The sequence below is a fragment of the Vidua chalybeata genome, chromosome 16, assembly GCF_026979565.1.
Source record: "Vidua chalybeata isolate OUT-0048 chromosome 16, bVidCha1 merged haplotype, whole genome shotgun sequence".
Classification (NCBI taxonomy): Eukaryota; Metazoa; Chordata; class Aves; order Passeriformes; family Viduidae; genus Vidua; species Vidua chalybeata.
Window position 1 is genome coordinate 7,401,545 of NC_071545.1, and position 23,577 is coordinate 7,425,121.

The window sequence follows — 23,577 nt, forward strand, 5'->3', positions numbered from 1 at the left end:
GGGATAGAGAGAAAAATAAAATTAAAAAAAAAAAAAAGGCTGAAATAGCCAGGAAAACAAAGGCAGAACTGCACCACTAAAAGCACATCCTTCTCCAAAACCTCAGTAATATCAAACTTCCCTGCCTGATCACTTCTTCCACTAAGTAAGCTGAAAGACAGATGGTAACATGTGCTGATATAGGGGAAAATGACAATGATAGAGGATGACATTGTAGTATTCCTACAGATTACTCTTTTTGCTCAAATAGCAAAGGTCTAGTGAGTGTTGTTGATTAGGCTTCATAGCACATATATAGGAATGATCAATTATATAATAAATGTAACTTGTCAAATACCTTCAATTCCCTGCTGAATTTTGAATCAAAAAAAAAATGACACTTCCTCTCTATTTTATTATTTTAAAATTAGCATTTAAGGAAACCCTGCCTGAAAGAAAATCAAAACTTCAGTCAGAATGGTAAATTTTTTTAGCAGCATGAAACAAGCTTGTGTTTAGGAAGCACATACTTGCCTGTTTTGCATCCAGTGAATGAACATAGAGCATACAGTTTTTGCTGTAGACAAAGAGGCCTTATAGGATTTCTTTTCTTATACCTTATTAGAAAAAAAAAAAAAAAAAAAAGAAAGAAACAAATCCAAACAAAGCTCCACCACACATCTGCTTCTTGAAAATGATATAAAAATTCTCTAGAGCTTCTGTAAAATGAGCATGGCAAGAAAAGAATGTGAAAGAGTAATTGCTCATGTATCTCAAGTATAGTGGCCTGAATTTAATTAACTTTTGGCAAAAATATCAAATTCTAGCAAGTGCTTTCTGTGAAGCTTACTCCAGACAGGTGTTTCATTCCTAAATTCAGCACTGGGAAGAATGAAACAAAACCAAACCAAACTACTGGAATCCAACAGATGTCTACATTTTGATTAAAATTTTAAGGTTTTTAGGAAATACTATAAAGGTAACAAATATCCAAACAAATATCCACAAAAAAAAAAGAACCTGCAGGAATTAAGAATTAATTGAAATAAACAATGTCCTGCAACATTATGTAGAATCTGAAGCAGAGGCTGAGCTAGAGGACTTCCAGAGATGCCTTCTAACCTGAATGATTCTACTATTAGGAATTAATACAACAAGATCACAGTTGTTGTCATTAAATACACTTAAATAAGTTACTCATGGAAATAGAAGTTGAACTCCATACAATATAATGAGATTATATAATAAAACCAATCTCCAGAAAAAACTTTAATGAGGAATAATGTGCTAAACTGAAGTGCTTGTCATGGGCTGGGGCTGCAGCTGAAGCAGGGCCATCACTGAAACCTTCCCCCTGGCTGGGGGCTCAATCAGAGATGGAGGCTGGGAGGTTTTCACCTTGTTTAGTTCTTCTCCTTCCTCCTCCTCATGCTACAGCTGCTTCTCCTCCTCCTGCCCTCACTGATGCCCTGCTGCCAAATATTCTTCCTCATCCACTTCTTCCTCCTGCTCCCTCTAGGAAGCTCTGTCCCTTACTAAATGGGCTGACTTCCTGGTTTTTTTTTTCATATCTAGGAGCTACTGGTGACTTGTGACATGTCACCAACCAACTAAGCAGGAAGAAAAAGTAATGTAATATAGGAATATTCAAATTAGTTTTCACAAGCAGGAACAAGACATCTTTTTCCTCTCTCTAAGAGGCTGCTTAAGGGAAGTGATGGAATCATTTCAAGATGTACCACACATCAGTTCAACCATCACCGAAGGGCTATGGTGAAAGAAGTGCTGCAAAACACAATAACAGAAAATGCCAAATCCAAAAGCAATGTGGTTTAAGTAACACAGACAGTAGATAGAGGAGGCATATTAGGTTACAGAATCTACAGCAAACAGGAGGGATGTAGAAGTGTAAGATAGAGACAAATTCTCATCCCCCATTTCCCCAGTGCATTTTCATCTTCTCTATCTGCTTTTCCTGCTACAAAGCCTGTACTTCGTAATATGCTTTGCTCCAACATTGCTGAATATAGTCTAAGAATATGCAATCTGAGATTATCCAATTTCACAGTCAACTTCAATAAATCCCTTTGCCTTGCAAAGGGATGTAATAGTATTCCACATACAAAAAAAGAATCTCAATTTAAAAACTTTAGTATTGCCAAGAAGCCACTGGCACAATATGTCCATGCAATTTGAGAAAGAAAGGTTCATTGACAAGAACAAAAAAAAAAAAATCAAAAAAAAAAAACCAAAACCAAACCCCCCCAAAAAAAGAACATCTGACAACATTATGCTAGAGAGACTACTGAGTGTATTCTATCAGAACACTAGCAAATAGATTGAACCTGAGCCTGCTTCTTTTGGAACAATATAGAAACTGTCATGGAAGAGTTATACAACTATTTCACATGGAACAATGAGATTACCACTACTTGAAACTAAGCTCACCTAAGACTTCTTCCATTTTTCAAAGAGAAAATGGGAAACTTGGGAAAATGTCTCACAGTAAACTAGCACTTTGTCTGGGAGGCCAGAGACTCTTGGGAGGGTCCAGGAGAACAGCTGAATAATTGCAGATTTCCAGAAGCCATCATTTCAACTCTGACTGATGTGTCACTGAAATTTGTGTTCTCAAAGCCTTCAGGAAGCTATTTATGTCAAATTCGTCAAAAGAGCTTTGGGGACACAAATATCAGCTCTCATAATCTGAAAAATATTCATTCATCAAATCACAACAGTCAGATTGTTACTGAATGATTTCCCTTGCCTTAAAATATTCAGAACATCACAACTGAGGAAAATTTTCTACTCTGGTCATGTGATCAATTGTTTTCAAGGGAAACCGTGAGACTGCACTACTTCAAAATATCTGAAACTTAGTTTCCTCTTACTCACCTAGTGTATTATGCAGCATTCAAAAAGCAATTCCAAACTTCCTGTTACTTCAAATTCTTTAGATTATTCAGCTTGCTCAACTTCTTTATTTATTATTAAACTAATTATTTTTTAAAAAATACTACTCTTATTATTGCAGCAGCATCACCTAAGCATACAAAGCGAACCAACAAAAAATTTACAAGAAAAACCTATATTCCGAAGAAATGACAAGCAAAGTTTCTTATGTTAGGATGTTAGAAAATGAGTTGCAATGAATCATTAAAGAAATGCCTCAATTTCCAAAGTAACTGGTGACACATGAATTTATCATGCCTCAGCAGCTCCCAACACTGTTTTTATCACATGACAAGGCAAATTGACTTTCAGAAGAGCAATCCACACAACACATCCATATAGCAATAAGAGGAATTACACAGACTTATTTAAAAATACCTCATTAGTCTAAGTGAGCATCTCTTCAGGTCTGGTTATAAAAGCTCCTTATCTATTCTTTGAAGAGGTATGTGCATGACAAATATCTGATTCACCCATATGTCACTGCAAATTCTAAAATTGTGGGGGAAGTGAGTCAAAGAAATATGAATATACAACTCCTATAACCTGAAACATGAATATTAAATGATGAAGTATTTGCATTGTCTCTACTGCCTTACAGCACATGAATGTCAAACCCACTTATTCATATCTCTCCCTCCCTCAAAGCAAGTAGTTGGTTTGACATGTCATCAAAAGCAGTGATTAGTAGTGTCCTAAATACCTTTATTTTTAAGAAAGCTTTATATTTATAATTTTCAAATAGGCAATAAAAAGCTTAAAGGAATCTCAGCTGTGGTACTTTGTGATTGACACTAAACACACTCTGCTTGTGTATGCAGAAAACAAACTCCTCTCTCTGGGTAAGGCAAATTATTTAACTCTTGGATTGTTTGTTGTTTACTATACACATGAATCACCTCCAAGATCTTACACATCATGGTTACTCTAGAACTTATTTTGAATTGTAAGAAGCAAATCACACTATTACAGCAGCATTTACCTTTAAAAGTCTTTCTGAAGCTGAATCCCATTTAGACAAGGAGAGGGTTAAAAATCTTTCATGTCACTGCAGCACAAAGTCAAGCTGGGGCCAATGCTGTTTAACACCTTAACATCACCTGGATGCTGGGCCAGAGCACACCCTCAGCAAGGTCACAGACAACGCAAAACTGAGGAGCAGAGACACTGCATGGCTGTGCTGCCACCCAGGGGGACAGGGACAGACTGGAAAACTGGACTCAGAAAATGTCTGTTAAGTTCAATATGGGTAAATGCAGAGTCCTGCATTTGGAGAGAAATAGCTCAGGATACCCAGGTAATGCTGGAGGGCTGGAAAACAGCTCTGTGGAGGAGGATCTGGGAGCCCTGGGAGACAGGCAGCTGAGCACAAGTCTTCAACACCCCCTCCATGGCAAAGCAAGCCAAGAGCAGCCTGGACCCCACTAGGAACAGCACTGCCAACAGTGCTGCCCAAAGGGACTGGGGAGTCTCCCACCTGTGCAGATATTCAAAACCTGACTGGAAATGGTCCTGAGAAACCTGTTCCAGCTGACCTTCCTGGAGCTGTGGGAAGAACAGCTGCACCACTTCAGAACTTGGTACTCTCTTGTTGATAACGTTTAGCAACAGCTACTGCTTACGATAGGATTTTTAGTCCTAAGTCACTTCTGTTCTTCTGCAAACTTAGCTACTTGAAAATTATTTCCCTTCTATACAGACCCTGTTATTCCCTTGTTCCCTGGCAGTTACTTTTTGAGACATTTTCAGCACTTCTTACCGTGCCAAGGCTTGGACTTTTGTGGCATGTCTCTCTTCCTGCTCTGCCACCTTCCTCCTGCAGTTCTCCATCTCCTGCCTCAGTGCTGCAGAATGCTCCATCTCTGCATCCAGCAGATTTCGCAGAGATCTGCAAGAAGGCAACAGCCTCTCTTTAGGACACTGCACAAACTACCTGCTAATTAGAGTATACTCCAAGAATCACAGAGGAGTGATAGCACTGATGTCATCCAAAAATTTCTTTATTCAATTTAATAAATTCACCTGATTTGAGTATACAAAGATATGAAAAGCTACAAGGAAAAAGCAGCTGCAAATGCTTAGTATTAATTTGTATTACTATCCTGTCAACAAGCCCAAAGCACAACTTATTATGGAATCTACTGTATCAGCATGGAGAAAGAATTTGTTTTTTTAAAAAGCTGTTAAGCTGTTTTCAGTTCTTCAGTGCAAGTCCATACATCTTGGGAATAATCTATAAGCAATATATTTATAGCAAGACAGGCAGGGCTCTTGTCTCTGCCAAGTGCACTGCCACAGACCTTTGTGTAAAAACCCTTGATGAGATAGCAAAGGGCAGCATGATGCATAATGGTAAAACCCAAAGCATCCTGGTCCCTCTGCCAAAAAAAGCCCACAAAGCTGAATGAGGCAATAACTTGCAATTATGGGAGTGGAAAGAATAGGAGGAAGGAAAATAGGTTCTGTTGGTAAGCTCAGCATTAAAAAACCCAAAATACCTATAGGAAAATATGAATTGCCAAAATAGCCCTACTAAAGCATTGAATACATTTGTATTTTCATTCATCTAACTATGTGTTTCAATAAACTAAATAAATACAAAGTATGTTTGATGGCATTTTATATAAGCAACTGATCATTTCTACATTTACATCATCATTGTGCCCCAAGACAGTCAGAAATTAAAGTCACTTTCAACATTACGTTGTCAGCCATCCTACATCACTTCTTCACCAGAAGGGAAAAACCAGACATTTTCTGAATATTTGCATTAGGAGAAACTTTTGCTCATTTGGAAAGCTATCTTAACAGAGCTTCAGAATCTCCAGGCTATAAGGTTTGGTTCTGAAAAAACTACAATTGCAAAGCTCCCAAGGTACAAAGAGTTACCTGATTCAAACTAAAAGCAAAAAGTTGCCCTCAAAACACTATTCTTCAGTATCAATATTTAAAAAGTGAATTATTAAGTTAACCTTTCACAGAAAAAAATAATATATACATCAAAACATTTTCATAACTATTAAGCATGGCTTTACAGAAAGGACAGCTTGTATTAGAGAACAGATTTTTTTTTTTTAATTAGAGTCCCTCTTGACTAAAAACCACAAACTACCTATTCTGTTCTTCCAGTTCATCCTTTCTGTTCATCATGGCCACGATAGCTTGACGAAGTTCATCTAAGAAGAAGAAACAAAAAGGATTAATGTCTGTGCACATTTTTGCTCATTTCAGATCCAGAAGTCATGTACACAGGCAGCACACTTAAGATGATGCTAACACCATTTGCTCTTCAGCAAAGCACATAAAAATGCTCTTAATCTCATCACTAATTTGAGCAATCTTTCAAAAGCAGTGTTATTTAACATCACATCAGAAGTATTGATCAAATCAAATCAGTCTGCATCTGGCTTTAATACAAATGTTTACTGCTGCCTGTGGTTGCAGCTGTTTAGTTTTCACAGATGTAGGGCAGAAAGCACCTTTTCACCACGTCTATTAATGAGATACACTGTTACTGTTCAGCTTCTCCAAATTGCTTCTTCTCCTGGCTGTAAATCCTGTACCAGGAAATAACTGCTACAGGGAGATGGGAGTAGAGATAATGTCATTGCTTCCTCATGGCATTGCTTCTCAAGTTCAGCCCTAAAGATGATGAGATTTCTGAACCTCATTATTTCCTATAAAATCTTTTCTACTTTTTTACAAATACTTTAAAAATGCTTTCCGTCACTAAATCAAGAATAATTAAAAAAAAAAAAAAAACAACCAACAGAATTTTAGAATTCTAAAGTATTTCCTTTGGGTTAGGTTTAACATGATACCAGAACAGCCAAATACCATACGGAAGTGTCAGCTCCAACAATTTCATTAACAATTTCACGTATGTTAATCAATAATTTTATAAGCACTACAAGGATATAACTATATTAAACCATCCCTCCCAACATTTAAGTGAAATGTTTATATATAATAAATCAGCCAACGCTGTTCTGCAAGTCTTCAGTGCAGATGCCAGTAATTTTTGTGTGCTTTTACTGAAAACATACTAACAGAACTGGTATTACTTGATTTCTTCAAGCAAGCAAAGCCACTGGACAACATTTTTCCCCTTTACATTCAGTACACAGAATTACCTGTATCTTCCTTAATATCTTCTATAGTTACAGAAGTTTTTGCCAATTTAACAAAAACTTAACATTGTCCTGTGGGCCAGATTGGAGACGGACAAAATCTAGTAGTGGATAAAATGTAAAAGATTTTATTATGTCAAGCAAACGTTGACAGTCAGTGCTGCAGACATCATGATTCCAGTCTGGCCTTAGTAATCTGCAGATAAATCCCACCCTTGCAGGACTGCAGGGTTCAGCAGAGTTCTCATATCATTTGAAATCAGCCAATCCAAATTTCTTCATGCCAGATTTTTTTCCAAAACACTCCTGAGACTTTGGCCAGGGAGAAAGTAGATGATCACTTTTCTGCCCATTCCATAACACCCATATTATACTTTAACAGCTAAATGGCATTAGCAAGAAACGTTTCAGTGGGTCATTAGAGGGAGTTTGCACTTCATTAATTCAGCATAGAAAGAATAATTAGTTTTCTACAGTAGCTTAGCATATTTTATGCAACCCCAAGGAAAAAAAAAAAAAAAAATCCAAATCTTGTAGAAAAACCGAAAGTGAAATAGTGAAATTTCTGGGTATTAAATACTAGCCCAAGGGACCACAATCCATCAGCCTACCTGTGAAATAAACAATTGCTCTGTGGATGAAGAAAATGGAATAATCCAGTGTTAGAGCATCATACAAATAAACAACACAAGCAAAAGGATCCACAGTAAGCTTTCTGTACGGTAACACTCTATAACAAAATAACCATAATGTTGAATTCAGAATCCTCCTCAAGGACACATCATGCCGATGGCATTTTAAATATTTTAAGTGTGTCATTAAAATATGATAGTGCACAATCAACAAGTAGTTGCTGTTATGTTTCTAACTTTGAATAAATTAAAGCTGTTGCTGCTCAGACATGGCTCTGCACTTGCACAGGGTGCCCACTCTGCAGCAATTGCCTGTGTGTGTACTCAGCGTTTTAATGTGTACTGATTTATTAACATTTATACAGTTAAGCTATTATAAATTGGCTTCATTATTTCAATTTTACCAGCCTATTCAAACTGTAACCTTAACTTGCATAATAACTTAATCTTCTTTTCCTTATTCCACCCAGAATCTTCTGCATGAGTTGAGACCTGAAATCCCATTTTTTCTCACTCCCCTCTCCCACACACACACACAAGCAGAGCACAAAAGCAAGATCCTGCTAAAGACCATGGTTTGCACAGAAGAGGAAGAAAGAAAGCCTCTTGAAATAGAAGACTTTAAACTGCTTATTTATTTCCATTTGCCTCTTTTTTCTGAGAGTCATAGAATTAACAATACTATAGTGAAACAACAAAGCAGAAATTCCAAAATTCATTACCACTTATAGGGCAAAAATTGATGCTTAATTTAGGACCACAAATGCAAACACATTCCATATTCAGTATTTCTTGCTATTTTAGCTCAATTACAGGTACCAGTGGAGGTGTGGATGAAAGCATCAACACAAACCACCAGTGTGGGCTAAGAGACCAGAATTCCAAGAAGGCTGGTCCAGCCCATGCCCACCTGAGCAGCAAGATTGCTCCATGGCTATAGCTCTCCTATTTTTCTTGAGTTGATGAGTATTAAGGAATCATATTTTCTATAAATTACTTAAAACAAACACAAGAACTAAACAGCTTATAATCAACACTTTTTTAGCCTCTCTATCCACAGTAAATACAAAAAAGAACAACATTATTAGTGTAATTAAATGAGTAAAAATTTACCAAGAAAAAAAATCAGAAACCTTAATGTCATGATGTTTTGAAGCAAGGAACTGAGTAGAATTAAAAGGAAACCATCCTATTTAATTCAGGTATAATATTTAAAACTTTGAAAAATTTTAATTTCTTACTTTCACTTACGCTTCTTGAAAAATTTCAGCAGCATGTCAGGGCAGTCAGCTGAATGCAAAGGAAATCCAGTATCATACACTGCAGCAGGTTCCCTTGAAACCTGCCAGAACATCCCCAGTTCATGAGCATTTGTCTGTCTGTTACACTTGCCTCAAGATGAGTGTATGATCATAACCTAATTTTTCCAGCAGTCTTATGTCTCATACATTGTGTGGGTTAGAAAAGCGAATACATTTTAAAAAAAATGTCAGGGTTGTAGCAGCAATCACAAATTTGGCATTTTCTGACTTCTGAACTGTGCAACCTCAATCTTTCTCCCCCCATTTTTTTTTCTTTTCTTTTTTTAATAAAACAGTGGGAGGATGGCCAAGTATTGCTGCTTCAGAAAAGTGTTTGATATTAGACTTTATGTCCTATTTCTGAGCTGGTTTGTGCTTGATGACATTTATGTTTTGTAAAATAATATTTATGAAAGGCAATACTCTGTTGTTATTAAGGATCAGCATTCAACACCAACATATCTAAAAGTGAAGTGATAACCTGAGTTCCATAAAGACAGAGATAAGATGATAATTAGTGAAGTTTTTCCTAAGAGGTAGCTTTGCAATGACTTCTTAAAAAAGAATTCCCATGTACAAACAAATAATTCCAAACCACTCTTTATCAGAAAAAAAAAAAAAAAAATATAAAAATCAAGGAATGTACTAATTAATTTTTTCATATTAAACCTCACTTTTTCAAACACTAGCAATTTTCTTTTATTGCTGAAATTAATCTGTGGTGCCTAATTACTCATAAAGTGAGTATTTGCTCTAAAACATTTTTTAAGTCCATTCCATACTTCATGCAAAATCTAGCTTCTAGAAAGCTTTCATAGAGTCACAGAGCATGAAATATATAATGCTTTGAGAAACACCTGCCAGTTTCCAGCAACCTCCAGGAAAGTCGTAAGCTTCACAACTCTTGTGCTATTTAGCCAAAGACTGGAGCAGTATGATTTGCAATCACCTGTTGTGAAGAATGAGCTGTAAGTGAAACCATCCCTCAAAGTACACAAGGTCATGCAGCCTCCTCTGCAATCCTGCAGATAGAGTATCAGGGTGGGCTGGGAGAAGTTTACAGGAATTTTTTTTTTCATTTATTTTCATGAGTGAAAATTTACACAGATATTTTCAGAGACAAATAAGACTTGCAGCAGACTAGTTACATCTTAAATCAGAAGTCTGACCTTTAAAGACTTAAAGAGCTTGATGCTCCCTAAGCTGCCTACATGAACACCGCGTTTTAAGGCTTAATTTAGTGCTCAAAAACCTTGTAAATATTATCCTGTCATGTCACTATTCACAAGGCAAATTTTAGTAGGAAACAAATTGTGTTGCCCTTCTACTGCATAGAAGAGTCCTGGTGAAAACCAAGTCTGTAAACTAAACTGCAGCTTTCCTCTCCCTGATGAAATACAAACACCCTCCCTTCACAGCTGTGCTTTCAAAGAAAACACAAGAATTTAGTACCTGCCAGTGACCTGTGGCAACTGGGCTACAGAACAGGTCAGCAGCTTTTCAGAGGACACAGAAAGTAGAAAAACATACACCTTATTCACTTACACAACCAGGATGAAAATATAACATGGAGGTTTGATTACTCACAAAGTTCTTCAGTGAACATGAAAAGCTCAGGGATTTCTCAAGAATATATGAAAAAGAATGGAATGATGTACAGTGTTACAACCTTTCCTAACCTTTGTGGTGAAGCCCAATTTTAAAAACTAAGAAAATTATAGTGAAAAAACTAAATTACCAATTATTTCCTAAAAATAGTACTATAATAGAAGAACCTCAGAGAGAAGCACATATGTCATCTCCTTCTAAAATGGAAGTTTTACAATTTATTCTTTTTTCTACTGCAAAAACAAAATGGAGAAAATTGTGCTGTTAGAACAGATTGTTTTGGTGAAAAACAATGCTGAAAATACAATCTTCCAATAGCAACTCTTGAAACAGTGTTGTTTGTGATTCAAGTACAACAAGATAAAGACAACTTTTTTAAAAACTGAAATTACACAGTAGAGTAGATGCATAAATAGAAAACTTCTGACCAGCTTAACTCTTTATAAATTTGGTTATGACAAAACAATCTGCAAAGCAGGGCTAGTTTTCAAATTATGCCTGACATAAACAGTAAAGCTCTGTGGATTTCTCTTCAGTGGTATTAGTATTTTTTCAGATATATCTGTGGCTAAGTTAATGTATACCTTACAAATGCATGGGACATAATTCAGGAAAATAATTTAAAATGGCAGAAATTTGAAATTACAGTTTCTCCTAACTTTCTAGCCTGCATATCAAAAGAAGTAAAAAAAGTTTAGTACTACACTAATAGGTTGGAAGAAAAGCAGAAAAAGAATATAATTTTTTAAAAATCCATTTTAGGCTTTGTCCTCAAAAGTAAGAAACACAAAAATCCAGTCACTGGAGACCTCACAGCTTTTCTCACTGCACTACTGCATTCCATTTTTCTTGCCTGATGTGTTAGAATCAGTTGCTATGCAACCAAGCTATAAGCCTCAGCATTTAATAATTCTTCTGCTAATTGCAATAGAGAGAAAGAGCTTCAGTGTCTGACTTTGTCATAGCACCGAATTCCTCCTGTAGAGAATCTACAACCAATAACAGCAAACTTGAAAAAAGCATTTTTATTCAACATACCCAAGATCACCTATTATAAAGGTAATCACTAATTCTATAAATGTATAGTCAGATGAATTTTAATTATGATTATGATTATTTACTAGGTGTTCTACTGGCTTTATAGATGGGTTTGACATGCTTCCCACCCTTCCTTTCACCAAAGCCTTCTCTGAACTGGGAAACTAATGATAGTGTGCACACTTCTGTTGATCCTGTGTTTTCATTTCATTTACAAATTGCTAAGTATTGAGAATTGAAAACCTCCAGATTTTCTTTCTATTTTATAGCTCTTACCTACACTGGGAAATAACTGAGCAACTGAAGGAGACCAACTGCGGCCCCTGCTGGTACCCGACTCCCCTACAAACAGCAGAATCAACAGAGTGCAGGGGCACAGAAAACCGCCCTGTGCAATTCTCTGAGAGATAAATAAGAACAGGATGTTGTAGGAATAACATTTGCAGGGAATATCTAGTGACCAAAGTATCACGGTAGCTAATAACAGTAAGTCCATTCCACACTTCAGTTGGAAGTGTGAGAGTTCGAGGACTTTGAGACTCCTAGAAGTCTCAAGCTAGTTTGCCACTTCATGATGTACTTTGCAAGAACGATTTTTCAGCTTTGTAAAGCTCAGCCAGCAGACCAGTGCCAGAGCCTGAAACACTGTCCAGTGAAACTGCTTGTTTTATCTCCTTTAACACATGTTGATACAGCATTTGAATATAACTTTAGAAAATTAGATTAGAATATCTTAAGATTTCATTCATTTTGATGATTGCATGAATCAACTGAAGAATCTTGGCTGCATCACTTCTAACTTTCCAAATGTCATAATTTAAAACTTGTACATATTGAAATTTATAAGAAGAAACAAACACACACCCAAGAGCTTTAGGAACAAAGCCAGTTCAGTTACAGAACATTCTGTACACTGAGGAACATAAACACACACTAGCTTACAAGCTTAGACATTCAGTTTAAGAACTAAGTCTCTGTTCTACAAGTGTATGCAAAGAAAAAAGATCAAATATATGATAAACCAATTGTCTGTGCTTCTATTAATCTACCTCTGCAGCAAAGACTATTTTATCCTGTCTAGCTCTGCTCTTAATACCACTGAAATGACTGTCCTCCCCCTTAATCTTAAAACTCATGTTTTTGTGAAAGACTACATTTATGTTTGGAGCAGATTTTCTTATCAAAACCACATAAAGAGTGAGGTTTGTTGGTTTCTGACTAGCCATTAATGAAAACAGGCCAAATAAGCAAGACAACATCAGAACCAACCCTCAGCGTGTTCAGAACTTGTAGAAATTTAAAGATGTTAATCAAATCATTATTTTTCATTTAACTACTGAAGCCACATTTAATATAAGGATATATCAGCTGCAATGAAGCATACCCTGCCAATACAAACATAATTTTAGAACAGTTATTACTAACATGACCAGCACATCAGAAATTAAGTGCTCCAAGACTCTCTAAGCAGATTTTATTGAAACAAAAATAGAAAGAGTTACAGGACTTTCAAAGTTATTTCCATCAATCTAGATACATCAAGGAAGTACTTACTAATTGTCATGGATTCTGGCACAGTGGCTGAAGGCAACATATTGCTTAAAGTATTCACTTGAGCTGGAGGACTGACTTCCACTCTAGTCATAAAAGCACAGTAAAATCAATATATGAAAACAAAATCCTGAATTCAAAACTTAAGAGAAAAGCATTCCAGAAACTAGAATTGTTATCCTATTCACCCATATTTAATCAAAATATGTTGAACAATCCTTTAATGTATCTCCTAGGAGTCTGATTTAAGCAGACACATAAAAATTCTGATTTAAAAGGCCATGGAGAATATAGTAAAAAATAACATAAAAACCAACATAAAACCTATTTTCAAAACCAAGAAGCCAAGTCTGTTATTTGACATGACTAAGTGATTTCCTTCAAGATAATTAGGAAAGTTCAGTGTATGAAACTGTGCAAAAAAGGCAAATGTAGGTTTTTCGCATTTGTCTTTCCAAACATATGCAGAAGTATCCTGATGAGTAGTTGGTTTTCCAGTACTAAGTGCATTAGCTAACAATAAGTTGGCAGCTACAGGGTGAAGGTTTTGTTCTTTTAGGACAAACATATTTGGCACATACCTGTAAGGAAGATCAGATCTCCTTGGAACCAGTTCTACCGGATGAACAGCATGCTCATGCCCCTCTCCATTCTCCAAGTTATCTAAAGTAGAATGCACAAGTATTAGCTTCCTTTGGGTTACATTACTCAAAAATAAAATAAAAACAAAAATCCAGAAGTTAGGTAGTTACCTTTTTAAAGAGAAACACTCAACTTGCTAAAGCTTTTAAAGACTTTTAATTCTTTCTCCAAAGTTGGCTTCTGCAAATTGACCCTGAATGCCAGCAGGATTGTAAAGACTCTTAGGAACACAGCCACCATAAAGAAATTAGTATTGCACAATTCCTAAATTATACTTGATATGTACAGAGTCACAAAGCTATGAGGAGACTTCTTCCTGAAGCTTTTGCGCAAGCCCCCAGAGTTGAAGCACCTCATGACACCTCATGCTCACTACAAATCTGGTTGTGACTTGCAGGAGAAGAATTTCTGGTTAGTCCCCAGCACATGAAACCTTGCAAAGACATCAGTGCTTTCTGTATTCCCAACAGAGAACCATGGCTTTTCTCTGGCTCCTTACGTCCCTGTACCAACCATCAGGAATAAAAGAGATGAGATATTGTTTAAAAAGCATGAATAATGTGCATCTGTCCACAGATCCACAACTGTCGGCAGCAAAACATCCACATCGCTGAGCCTGTCATTGAGGAAGCTCAGGTGGAAACAAACAAAAATTGTATTTTATTGATGTGTTCTGCATCTCACTGTGTAAGAGCTACAAAGATACTATAAGACAATCCTAAATGGAACAGATTTAAAAAGCAGAAATTCTAGAAAATAAGTTAATGGGAAATAAAGTTATGTCAGAAAGTCTATGGAGGAGAAAAATTATTTTTGAAGCTGTAGAGTTTACTGAAGCTCAGTTCCTAAAATACATACTCCATTTTTGTTCCAAACAACTGCATTTTGATGGAGGCTTTCTCATTTCTAGTTACGTGGAGATATGATATGCCCTGACACATCCCTGGAGCACTGCAACAGATTAATACTGAAAACACATATTAACATACAACATTATAGATTATGCTATTTCAAATATATATGTGTGTGTGTTATTTATTGGCATTAAGACTTATAAACCAAAATACTGGGTTAAACTATGTATTTTACAAGAGCTCATTAAGCTCATGTTTTAATAAAAATATCAGGATAATAATGAGCTTGCCAGTTAGTGGGCTAGACTGTCCTCAGAATAAACTACTGCATGTTCCTTCTGACATCATTCATCCAGCACAAGTGCAACTCCCAAAGTCAAGCAAACAAGTGCCTAAGGCAGCTTTCAATCTCAGCAAATTGTCAGTGTGGCTGAGGAGAGGGTGCCTGGATCCATGTGTATCCCTGTCCCTGACTGGCTGGCACTTGGGCTGTGCAACGGGCACTTAGTGCAGCCCTCCCTGCAAGCTCCATCAGCTCCTCCTGCTCAGAGAGGTGGGATCAGACCAGGGAGTGGGGTCTGGGGGGCTTTCCTAGCACTGATGAACTGGCTCCCTTCACCAGCCCAATGCTGAATCACTCTCACTTGCATGACAGACGACAAAGAGGGACAGAAGGAGCACTAAAAATAACTGTCCTGTGCCCAGAAGGGATCTGAACGGGCCTGTTGATCATCTCCAGTAGGTTGAGCATTGCATTTAAAACGGTTCTGAGATAAAGCAACACAAAACAAGGGGCTTTGGTGTCTTCTTAGTAAGAGTAAGCCCCTGGGACAGTTATGGATAAGATGCATACAGATATATACAGATGTCCTCTTTGGTCATCTGCCTCCAGAACTAAGTCTTGGCTTGCACTCATGATTTTTGATTTCAGATCAAAAACCCCAGCTCATGCTCCTGATGCCTCGTGACATCTACTGACAGCAACTGTGAGCTCCCATTCCACACACCACCCCCCACAGACAGGAATGGATTCTTGTATTCCAGATTTCAACCTGTGGATGTTCCCAAACAGTTTCCGTTTTGTATTTAAGAGATCACAATGCCACAAACTACTCAATGTTTTCTAAATCCATTCCTTTGTAAATTGAAAAATATGGCAGTACAAGAAATAATTTTAAATGTCCTTCTTTTTTTTTTTTCTTTTAACCACTGGCATTTCTTATGAGATACATATTTTAAAATACAGCAGAGGGCAGTGCAGCATTATCTTATGATTCACATATTTGTCACTGAACTTACACAACCGAATTACACTTTTTCACAGGCCTTCAATCAAAACTCCATTTAAACTCTTGGATGTATAATGTGTATGCAAAAAATACAAAATATTATTTGAATACCACTGAGAATTTTTTAAATACTTACTGACATGAGTATACCCAAAGTTCAGTGGTTTATGAACAGCCAGAAAAATATCAGCAGGGTAAATGGGAGGGCTGGTGGACCTTTTTGTTTGTCTTTGGTACTAATACAAATACTGTAAAAGCATCAGGTCTTCTTTTCCATTCCTTTAACCATTTCTATTGCTTGCTTCAAATGGTCCACGTCATTTTGACGTGCCCCTCACTGCACACAATATTGCAGCTGAGGCCACAGCAGAGCCAATGGAGCTTACATTTACAAATTACACACTCATTTATGCACAGCTCTGTTAAATCACTATCAGCTTGTAACCTGCAGAAAACAATTTGAGGATACTGGCACATGAAAATTTAGATGTGAGCTGACAACTGGTGCTCACAGCTCAGAAAACCAGTCTTCGAATAAATGATCTCTGCAGATCCCTTCCAACCCAAAGCATTCTACCATTCCCATATCCTGTTCTGAGCAAGTATTTCCTAGTCAATCACTTCTTATCCTGTATTTCAACAATTAACAGCTTCAATTAAACTGCTTCTAGCTGCTCTCTAATCTGTCAAGATTAATTTGAATTCAATTTCTCAAACACACTTGGAGCTTCTTGCAGCTTAGAGGTATCTAGAAAACAGATATGGATACTTTTTATACTGCTATCATAAACTTCAATAAAATACAAGACCACAGCTTAATCCCAATAAAACTCTGGTTTATTTTGACATTGATAACTCCCCCTTAACTAAGTAACTACTTAAATGGAGAACTCTGATTTAGACCTAGAATAAATTTGAACTTTTTATCCCAGTTGTGCAATATCTCCCATGTCTGTACAACCCTGTTATTTCTTACCATTGTCCCGTGCTAGAATAAAGGTTGTTGGAATTCTGTGAATTCAAATGCCCACCTGCTTGGGAGTAAGAGCCAACAGCACTGACAGGAAACAGAACATCTGAGTCATCATTCAGGACCTGCAGAGGACTCCAACTGCATATCTGAGAATTGCATGTGACTATTTCATGAGGCCTATTTAGAACAAACAAACAAACCAATCTATTTATACAGCCAGTATTACTGATCACAATGCTTATATTTCTTTCAGAGATACCACTGCAAGAAAAATCATTATTTCAATCTGCCTGCCAATTTCTTGGTCAGCCATACATTAATTCATTAAAGACCAGACATTCCAAAGCAGATGAGACAAGCAGTGTTTGTCTTTTTCTCTAAACAAATTTTTGTCAGAAATAAAGAAAGCATATCAGTATCTAAAATTATTCTTTCTCTCTCAGTTTTGTCCTGCCTTGTTGAACTGCCTACACTCTGATGTAACAAGTTTCCTCTGTTTAAAGCACACATTTTTATTGAGAAGCCAGAATAGCATTATTATCATACTAAGAATAAGGAAACATCAAGTAGGCCAAAACTATAGCCTGGCTGTATCATGCCACAGTTTTGACAACTGAGAACTTCAAGAACAATAAGTCTGAAATCTCAAAATTTGGGGTTTCAGTGAAACTTAGAAGCAAAATATCATCACTGCAGTGGCTCACATTGCTTAAACAGTAAAAAGGAAAAAAAAAAAAGGAAAAAAAAAAGAGAAGGAAAAAAAGGGGAAAAAACTGTGGGGGATGAGGAATAGGGCAAAAAAAAAATAGAGAAAATCTATAGTTCAGTTCAACACATGAATTTGCAGTACCCATAAAAGAAAAGGAGGAGTGGAGGGGAAGCATGGGAAGTTTACCACTATGTCCTGCACCAATACTTACTTTTCAGAAGCTTCAGTTCCAACTACTGTGCCTTTATTTTCTAATGATTTTCCATACAGCTCATCCTCATCTGCATCTTCATCATCAATGCTCTTCACATCCAGTTTCTGGTATTCATACTCTCCATTCATGAATACTGAATTGTTCTTCCACGAATGGTTACTTTCACTCCCATTCAGATTTTTTCCCAGAGTGCTTTCAGATGAAGACAATGCAAGAACTGAAGATCTGTCTACACTCTCCTCTGAACTTTCTCCTGTAATCAGAGTCTTTGTGCAATCCCCCAAGTTTTGCTCATCTTCCTCTTCATCAAATGAGATAATATTAGTCACTCTCTTCTTCTTTTTTCGATCTTTTTTGTATTTTAAATCTAGTAGTAATACAAAGTTTTTACACAGTTTAGAAATAATATATGAAACCTGTTTTTTTCTTAAAAGAGCTCATGTACTAAATTACTCTAGTCAAAAAAAAAACTTAGATCTACCTGGTATTCATTGTCTTTCCATACACATAAGCTTTAAATCTCTAATTACCTGCTTTATATGTATTACTTAATTGAGATTTTAGAAGATATTCTGGAGATGCATTCATGACATGATTCAATTGAAACTGGAAGAAAAGTTCTACAAACCCATTAAATTAAATTTAAAATAATAAGTTAGCCTTCCTGTCACTTCCTCCTATGGATTACACCTAGTATATAATGCAGAGCAGGTCTGCACAACAGAGAAAACATGAAGTTCAGAGGAAAAACTAAGAACAAACTCACAACACAAACAAAATCCACAACCTGCAATCAAATAGTTTTGTCTATACTCTAAAAATTGAATATTCAGCTTTCAGCTAATTAGCTCTTGTTCTAGAAATACACTGAAATTCTCTCTGATTACACCAGATGTATTCAGTGACAGCACTTATTTTTACACTATTACCTACTCTCACTGAATCTGATGTGCACGTGAAGATAAATGCAAAGCTGAAGCACTCCAAGAAATATCAGAAATCTACTCACCAAGACACCTCACACTGGGACCAAATTGCTTTGTTTAATTCAAGTCCAGCTGTTACATATCCACAAAACACACTAACATACTTTTAAAAGGATGTTAAAACCCATTCTGGTTGCAAATAGAATTACAATAAAGAACACAGACTTTAATGGAAACATCTGACTTGCTCTAATGTTCCACATCTAATTGCATTTGAACAAACTCAATTTTTTTAAAGTGACATTTCAGACATTTCATTGGAAGTTGTACCTTTCATGTCCTGTATATACATGTGCTGTACACATCAGGTACATCATGTTCTGGAGTCATATGCACCATATGGACAATTACTGAATTCTTTCATCTTGCAAGGCTATTCTATACTAACAAAGTTATCCCAAGTCAAGTATCACCTACGATTTTAATCTCATTTAAGTCTATACAACAAAAGCTTTAGCACAAGTTTGTTCTAAAAAACATGTTTTAAGACAAAGTCTATTTTAAATGCCAATAGAAAATTGATTTTATCTCAACTTCTGTTCCTACCAGATTCTCATGTGGGGTTTGTGCCTTTTTCTCATAATCAAAACAATTTATAGCCTAAACTCAAACCTTGTTTCTTAATTGAAAAGCACATAAATCTTCCTGCTGTTTTGTACTTTTATAAAGCAAAACAAAATTTTAGCTCAACTTTTAGAAACAAAGATAATAAAATACTATTTTCTTAATTTTGGAACCAAAAATATATAAGGAAAATCACATTTTCCTTGACTGATTTCAAATAATAAGAGATTAAGGCTTTGGGTCTTTGTTAGTAACTAACATCATACAAGCTGGCTGTAACACTAAGCACTCAAAAGGTCACGAGTGTATGAGTAAATGTTCATTTTGGCAATTATCTGCTTTGCATAGGAATTCAGACTGTAAACACAGTCACTACTTGAAGCAGTTTACAAGCTAAGATTTGTATCTGATATTTAACAAAAGATATAAGTTACTCTATGTCTGACTGGCAAGGTGGCAAAAGACAACATTAAAAATGAAAAATCATTACATCACAAACTTCAAAGCATAATTTTATGAACAAGAAATCAAAATTCAGGTCACAAGCAAAGCACTACCAATAAAACAGTTCAGCCTCCCTCTCACAGTGATACAAGAATGCTGAAATACACAGATACCATCCAGTATTCACATCCAATATTTCCAATTTCATGCTTTTTAATTACACACTCAACTTGTTTGTATGCACAGTGCACTTATTTTTAAGACTTCTGCTCTACAATAGTACATTAAAAGTAAATTAAAAAGTTATTTAAACACACTTGAATATTTCCTAAGTTTCTGAGTGGCACTAATATTCATAGAAGCTTACCAGCATTTACATTCCTGGACAGAACAGGCAGTGGGTCAGAGTCCTGGTCAGGTTTTATGAGAATGGAGACTGCAGACGAGGCAGTGATCTCCCGCAGGAGGCTGCTGACACCCTGAGTGGACTCCTTCAACAAGGAAGTTACATTTTGTGTGGATTCCTTCAACAAATCTGACACAGTGGGTGTGCATTTGCTCTGCCCATTTAAATCCTTATTATCAATGTTGATAGCAAAAAGAATGGAGTTCAGACCTTCAGATAAAAGAAAGGGGGAAAAGAGACCAGAAATGCACCATATACTTCACATGCAACTTATGAACATAGAAGCTAAAGATTAATGGAACTGTGACATGGAAAACATTTTTCCCAAAAATTTCCCACAGTTCCCAATGCATGAATTCTTATTCTTTCATGTACCATTCATTACTTTCTAGATTATAGTCAAGCTGATGCAATCAGTTCTGAATTCTTCTTGATGGCTGTTCAGCTGCACATTAAATAATCAAAAAGTACTGTGAAAAAAAACCCTTTTCTTTAAACCCATTTCATTGCAACTTTACTACTTGTTCGTTCTTATATTCTATTAGCAAAAACACCTGAGAACCTTGTCTTGCAGAATGAAGCATGTGACTAGGTATCTGAAAAAGGTGTATAAAAGGTAATAATACATCACTTCTGTGGATGAACTCTAGGAAAGTCAATTATTTGTTATCATTCCTTACTCTCCTTACCTGTATTTACCTGTAATTTTGATCTTACTATACAATTCCATCATTACTCTTTTCTAGTCAGGAATAACCCACTTTGCTTCTCTAAATAGCACTGGTTTTAAGTTAGCCTTGACTGCTGAAGAGATAAAAAAATTGTGTGGAAATTTTTTTAACTGTAGGAAGGCCAGATCCAGGATTTTAACAATCCATCAATTCATAGCATAAATTGCCCTAATACGTTGACTGCTCACCCTGACCATGCCTCTGACACACATTCTCCACACAAACAGGGTGTATTAGACAAACTCCTCACAAGCAGAAACAGATGCAACATCCCAAAATGCAGTAGTTTTCCAAGAGCAGCTATACTGGAGAGAAAGCCTTACCAGCTGCCATCGTAGGGATCATGCTAGAACGTTCTTCATCCATCATAAAAGACCAGTCTTCATAGAAGACACTGTAATTTAAAAGGGAAAAAAAAAGGACATGCAGTGCTATAGTAATATATTCTTCACTTCTGAAAGACAAAAAAGCTCTGAAGAATAAGTAAGGACCACCCCAAAGGAAGAAATTTTATGTAACAGTTAATTCCCTGTAGATTCTGAAATTGGTAACTGTTCAGATGGTTCTAAAAAGACATGCTAAAGAGTATTTTTTTCTTTAGTTTTAGCTCTGCACTTTTTTCGGAGAAAAAAAGCCACTCAAGATCTGGGGGTTTATACTGCATTAGCAATCACAGCATCTCTATACCTCTTGCTATCCATGTTCTGTATAAGCTTAGAACACATGAACACAAAACAAAAAGGTTCCTTTTATCTTGAGCAACCTGCTCTGGTGGAAGGGGTCCCTGCCCATGGCAGGAGGGTTGGATTACACAACCTTTAAGGGTCCTTTCTAACCCAAATCCTAATATTCTATGGTTCTGTGACCTGTTTCAATATCCAAACCCACACCAATTACCCTAAAGAGTTAGGGTAAACTATGAATTTGGATGTAAAAAACCCGTAATTTTTCACAGTGAACACATGAATTTAGTAGTTCTAACTCTGGTTCTTTCTAGTAGCAGAATGCTGTATTTTTACTATCAACATCCAGTTAATTAAACAACAAAACAGATAGAAAATCCTCAATCTACATATTAAACAACTCTGACAAATTCATTTAAAACTTTCCAAAACATATAATTGGGGATGTAAACTGATCCTGTAAATCCCATTGGAATTTGGGTAACATTTAAGTCTTAAAAATTCTGGAATAAACCTTTTTAGAAATAGCATTACAATGCAGTGCGCTGATAATCCTGATAGTCTGCAAGTATTGCTACTTGAGATTAATTAGTGACATAGCAATCCAAGTCACTAATTTCCTAGTGGTTTTCAGACCTTTTTCTTATTTCATTTGTCTTTATTTGATTTCTCCAAAGTCTTTTTTGCAAGAAAGCTACAGATGACTGGAACAAACTAGAAATGAAAAGGAAGTACCAATGAACTCAGCTTGGGCAATAATCTTATCCACTAGATCCATTAATCAATGCAAATGAATAAAATGCCTTTCTGCTGAATCCACTGGACTTCATCAACCAGTTTGAGCAAGCTCAACAATTACTGATTAAAAAAGGAAAACACCTCAAGTTTTCATAGAGAAAAGAAGTTGAAGCCATAGGAGAAAAAGGCAGGATTTCACAACGTGCAGTAAGTTATTCTCAGTAACTGTAACAAAAGATTCACAAACTGCTACCTAACCACTTCCCAGTGATCTGCAGCTGCAGCTCCCCACTGCTGGAGCTCTGCAATTACAGGATCTCCAAAAGGTAACAGGCAATTACCACTGATGAATTGAGATCAGACACAGCTGCAATTGTGTACTATTTTAGTGGATTGAGAGAGGCACCTTAAAGCAGGGTGAGGAAAACTGTTGAAAGAACAGGAAAGGGATTTAGAGAAGAGGTCACGTGTTGATATAGGCACAAGTCACTACCTTAATGGCTGACAAAAAATTTTAAAAATGATGTTAAATTACTTGACAGGCATAGCAATTAATATGGGGTACTACTACAGCTGTGGCTTTTGGTTGGTTGCCTGGAGTTTCAGACATTGTCAGTACACTTCCTGCATTACAAAAGTATCAGATCCAGTACCTGAGGCGATTCTTATCTGCAAGCAGCATATGAACATATCTTTCCAGGGAATGTTCATTCAGAGCACAGCGCAGCCAAGCCCGGCCTCTGCCAATGTCTGTAGTGATGGCCTTCAGAGAGTAGAAGCGCTGCAGCTCATGTCTGTTCAGCACTTCCTTCACATAATACCAGAACACTGGCTCTGGAATTTAATCATTGATAATAACAATCATGACAACCACCCTACCAATAAAACCACTAAGCTCATACCTGAATACATTTACATGTAAATTTATAAAACAAACAGGTAACAATGTAACTTTGAACAAAGGTGAATCATTTACTCTCCTCATGCAACCCACCAGTTAAATAAGTTATTTATTCCTACAGAACTCGGGCTATTTAAGCACTTAGAACTTTTCACATCATTGAAAAAGCCACACAAATTAAAGGATTCAATCTGACACTTTTACATAGAATTCACATTTAAGCTAGTATTTTATCCACAGGTTTATATGTTC

The 23,577-nt window shown here is 36.4% G+C and overlaps 1 protein-coding gene across 1 annotated transcript in view; it reads right to left on the bottom strand.

The window, feature by feature from the left end:
- SNX29 (sorting nexin 29) overlaps positions 1–23,577 on the bottom strand; it is a 101,773-nt gene that overhangs the window by 70,299 nt on the left and 7,897 nt on the right. The window contains exons 5-13 of the mRNA XM_053957206.1: positions 23,078–23,258; positions 21,327–21,397; positions 20,234–20,482; positions 17,870–18,239; positions 17,008–17,126; positions 13,773–13,854; positions 13,195–13,277; positions 6,044–6,107; positions 4,691–4,819 (exon numbers count right to left, since the gene is read on the bottom strand). Coding sequence (XP_053813181.1) covers positions 4,691–4,819; positions 6,044–6,107; positions 13,195–13,277; positions 13,773–13,854; positions 17,008–17,126; positions 17,870–18,239; positions 20,234–20,482; positions 21,327–21,397; positions 23,078–23,258 — 1,348 coding nt within the window. The remainder of the gene's footprint in view (positions 1–4,690; positions 4,820–6,043; positions 6,108–13,194; positions 13,278–13,772; positions 13,855–17,007; positions 17,127–17,869; positions 18,240–20,233; positions 20,483–21,326; positions 21,398–23,077; positions 23,259–23,577) is intronic.